General features: G+C 51.7%; 1 protein-coding gene across 1 annotated transcript; it reads right to left on the reverse strand.

Annotated features, from left to right (window-relative positions):
• Nucleotides 1-1,147: 1,147 nt before the first annotated feature.
• lmo4b (LIM domain only 4b) lies at nucleotides 1,148-1,386 on the reverse strand (the record flags this gene model as incomplete). The annotated part of the gene is given in 2 exon segments (XM_084472548.1): nucleotides 1,148-1,233; nucleotides 1,236-1,386. Coding segments are annotated over 2 exon segments (237 nt in total).
• Between the last annotated feature and the right edge of the window lie 3,614 nt (nucleotides 1,387-5,000).

Genomic DNA, 5,000 nt, shown 5'->3' on the forward strand with positions numbered 1-5,000 from the left:
ACACACACTCTCTCACTCTTCATTACCTACACACACTCTCTCACTCCCGTCTACCTACAAACACTCTCTCACTCTCAGTCTACCTACACACACTCTCTCACTCTCATCTACCTACACACACTCTCACTCTCCCCTACACACACTCTCCCTCTCACTCTCAATCTACGCTGCACACTCTCTCACTCTGCGTCTCCCCTATATACTCTCTCACTCTCCATTTACCTTACACACACACACACACACTACACACACACACACTCTCTCCCTCTGCGTCTCCTACACACACTAAAGTCAGCACAGGTAGAAGATGTCTCCACTCTATTCTAATGAGGTTATATAGTCCTGTTTCAAAGTGCTTCATTCACCTCCTGTTCCCTTTGAGAGCCGAAGCACACACACACACACCTCACGTCTGGGCATATCCCTCTGCAGGTCAGAGCTAACTCATGCCATCCTCGTGTGGAATATCCCGGAAGCTCTCGTTACTTTTCAAACTGAAACAGTGAGAGAAGGGGCCAGGGCGGAGAGGATCGCTCTGACCTCTGCCCTGGTGTGTGACTGTCACAGAAAGACTATTCTCCCCCAGATGAGTCACGGCCCGGGAAGCCATGGTTACGCTTCCCACAGAGAGCCACTAGAATATTTAAAAAGACGCTCTCCCCCTAATGAAGCGCCACTCTTCTGGATTAGCTCTCTCTCTCTCTCTCTCGCTGCGTCCCTCACACAGAGACACCGTCCCCTGGAACCAAAGAACTCCGTCCATCCACCCTAAAGAGTTTGGTTTGAGTCCCAGACAATAGAAGCTTCTAGCTCTGCGGCCGTCTGTCTGACCGCTAGAGAGACACAGCCACCGCTAGAGAGACATAACAACCCCTCTGCCTTCCTATAAACCAAGTCCATCATGGGGACTTTATTATTATTGATCATTTATTAATTATTCATTCGGACGGACGGCCCTACGGTCTGTTATTTATTACTTTGTTAATTTACACATTTCATCAGGAGAGGTTAGATAGTATAGAGACAGGTCATTGAGGAGCAGGTAGGGGTTAGACAGTACAGAGACAGGTCATTAAGAAGCAGGTAGACTGGGGGGCGGGGTTCGAACCATGACCATTAAGGTTTTGGGGGGCCGTGGGGGCGGAGCCTACCTGATGTAGTCGTTCCGGCAGAGGATCATGCCGCTCTTGGTGTAGCAGGAGGAGCCGATCTCGCCCAGCTGCGCCTGGCACAGGAGCACTTGAGGCAGCGGCTGTGCCAGTAGCTGTCCATGGTGTAGAGCAGGAAGCGGTCCGCGATCTTCCCCCCGCAGCCGGCGCACCGCTTCCACGACAGGGAGCCCGTCCCCGCCGCCGGGGGCTGCCCGCTGCCGCCCGGGTTCACCATGGTGCCTGGAGGGAGGGGGACAAGTCAGAGGGGGGCACGTCAGAGGGGAGGGGGACACGTCAGAGGGGGGCCGCAGACTGGGGCACGTCAGAGGGGAGGGGGACACGTCAGAGAGGGGCCAGAGAGGGAGACGTCAGAGAGGCTCTGGACCACCGGGGAGGGACATGTCAGAGGGGGGACACGTCAGAGGGGAGAGGGGGGCACGTCAGAGGAGGGGAGAGGGGGGCACGTCAGAGGAGGGGGGGGGGGGCCACGTCAAAGGGGGGAGGGACACGTTAGAGAGGGGAGGGACCGACCGGGGGCTCTCGTCTGCCTACAGGGTGAGGGGCCTGGAGGTTCCACACTTGCGTCCGTCTGTGAAGCTTCTCCTCCTACGGACCCCTTCCAACCCGGCCTCACACCTGCCCCTCCACCCTGATGTGTCTGCCTCATTGAGAGCATTTTATCTCTCTTTATTTCATGTTCTGTGTGTTGTCGCCTGTCTGTCATATTTTATTGTGTTCATTTCAGTTTCTATCTGTCCTAGCTGCCCAATCTGCTGACCCTGAACCAGTAGACTGACCCCCCCTGGGTTTAATAAGTACCTTAGCTTAGGGAATAACTTGGTGATAGCTGGTGTTTAGTTTTTTTGCTAAACATTTTGTGTTGAGCAAACCCAGTGGTTTGTCTGAACCACGTCTGAACCATGTCTTATCGTCTTATTGTGTATTATCATATTGTAGGAAATAAAGAGGTAATTTAACTTTTTTTCGACTTTTAAATCGTTTCATGTGCAGTATGTCGGATAGACAACAGGATAAGATAAGGAGTAAGTTATTGCTACCAGACGGGAGATTAAGGACCCTACACAGAGAGAACCTGTTACCTATCGAGTGTGTTATTAATAATGTGTGGACAGACTCTGGGGGCCCAAGCAGTACAAACAACAATCATACGGTTAATCAAATCAGGAACACGGTGGTGACTGATCCAAGCACGGAAGGGGAGTGATCTGCCTGTGACCTGCTTTCACCTCTACCTTAACCCTTACCCTAACACTAACCCTTCTCACTACCCTAACCATTACCCAAAACCATTACCCAAACACTAACCATTACCCTAACCCTAATTCTAACCCAAACACTGATCCCTACCCTAACATTAACATTGCCACTTAACCCTAACCCTTACACTAACACTAACGCTAACCCTTACCCTGACCCTAACACTAACCCTAACACTAACCCTTTCCCTAACACTAATCCTTACCCTTACCCTAACAATCACCCTAATACTTACCCCAACACCAACACTAACCCTTACACTAACCCTTGCCCTAACTCTGACCCTTACCCTAACACTAACCCACTACTGATACTGACCAGGTCGGTACCAGTATTGACCAGGTGGTCACTGGTAATCCTGGGATTAGGACGCTTGTTCTGATTATCTTCCACCAATAAGAAAACACGTCAGCCTCCACTAACACTCAAACAAAACCACTGGCTCTCTCCTCCACCACTAGGAAGTCCCAGGAGGGATCTGACCCCAGTGTGGTGGGCTGCTGTCCTGCGTCTCTCCAGGTCGAGACCTCAGCTCCCAGCCCTGCGCACGGCCGTACCGCCGGCGCTCAAACCAACAAATGAACACTGGCTCCGCCGCGGTCCTAATCCCGCCCCCCTCCATCCCGCCTGGCAGACTTCACGGAGAGCTAAGCCAAATCTTCGTTGAAAGGCAGGTAGGCTCATTAGAAAAGGGGGAGGGTGGGGGGGGGGGGAGGGGGGGAGGCCATTCAGCCACCCCATTACCCAGAGCTCTTAGGGACGGCGGAGGAGACCCCGACGCTGATTACATCTAGCGGGAGATGCATCAAAAAGCCGACCTGAAAGTGACTCCAAGATAAATAACCCAGCGTCGTCAAGTTTCATTCAGAGAGGGAGGGGGGAGGGGGGGGGTGAGCTTTTAACTTAAATGGGAGAACTCAAGTAATTACAACGGACAGGCAATCGGCTCGGATCAGGATGCGGCCTGAGGACCAGGACAGGACTAACCCTGTACCAGGACTTATAGTCCTAGTAGAGCAGGTCCACGTCCCAGTACACGGGTCAACCAGGACCACGTCCCAGTACACGGGTCTGCCAGGACCATGTCCCAGTACCAGGACTATGGTCTTATGGTCCTGGTACAGCAGGACCATGGACACCAAGACCACGTCCAAGTACTCCTGGTACCAGGACTAAGACCACAATCTCCTAGTCTACAGGACCATGTTGTTATAGTCCTGGTCCTGGACCATGTTGTTATAGTCCTGGTCTACCAGGACCATGTGGACCTGGTAGGACCTGTTGTTATTGTCCTGGTAGACCAGGACTATAACAACATGGTCCTAGTGTTGTAGTCCTGACCATGGGCCCATACTTTACCAGGGACTAATCTATATAAACCAATCAAAGTACACGACAGAGTATTACTGTAGTATAACTACTGGATCAGACTATAACTACTGTCGTAAAATACAGAGTAGAACTAGAATAAAGCAGAACTACCCTAGCTGAATAGCGTAGAATACAGCGAATAGAGTAGAACGGAGTAGAACCATCGTAGTGGAATAAGCACAGTAGTACAGCAGTAGTATCCAGCGGTATAATATAGGAGTAGAATATAGAGCGTTGCGGAGCGGTCGTGGGATGCATGGGCTGGGGGTGAAGGAGGAGGGAAAACAAGATATCAAATATCACCAACATTCTTTAAAACACACACACAGCCTCTCTAGATGGAGCGGAGGAGACATGTCTCCACTGATCACCACATCTAACACCATCTAACATAATCTAACACCATCTACCATCACCGCACACCGGGGGATAGGGGGGTTGGACCGGACACCCACCTCGCTTGTCCTTTTTAAGAGTAATGGTTGAATCTGACGGCGGAGTTTGACGGGACGGAGACTCAGATCGGACTGCGTGGAGCGGAATAAAAATACTTTAAACGTCCGTACAGTAGAAAAAGTTAGGCCGATGTATCGCTGGACAGACGGCCTCCGGGTCCGAGAGGAAGAGCAGCCTGACGCACGGACCGGAGCGCAGTGACCAAGTGACACTTCGCAAATGGAGTTCTCAGATAGTATTTCCAGCGGGTAGGTTCCGTGGTGTCGAGCCGGGGCGTCGGTCTGGGCTCTGCGGGGCAGCGGGTCCATTGCCCGGGGAGGTGGAGACGCACACAGGCGGTAATGTCCTCCGCAAGAATGACAGTGTGCAGCGAGACGCGTCTGAAGATGCAGCACACACACACACACGCACACACATGTACACACACGACACCCGCTTCACGCACTGTCCTTGACGCGCGCCTCCGCATGTGTGGCTGACGGACGGAGGGCTCCGGTGGAGAGCTCTTTTACCCGACTGACGTCACGGTCCCCGCAGCCAATCACCACGCAGTCCATTTAGGAGCAATAACAAAGGCAGCCAATCAGCGGAGTGGTTTATTATTATGTCTTCGTTCCTGGACGCGGAGAGCATGATAAAGATCTGATCGTGATATTATTATAATAATAATAATTATATATGTATAATGATAATAATAGTAATGTACCAAGTGAATAATCCTTCCCGTTATGGAGGACATGTTAG

The sequence above is a fragment of the Micromesistius poutassou genome (genome assembly GCF_964030765.1).
Source record: "Micromesistius poutassou genome assembly, chromosome: 9".
NCBI classification, from domain to species: domain Eukaryota; kingdom Metazoa; phylum Chordata; class Actinopteri; order Gadiformes; family Gadidae; genus Micromesistius; species Micromesistius poutassou.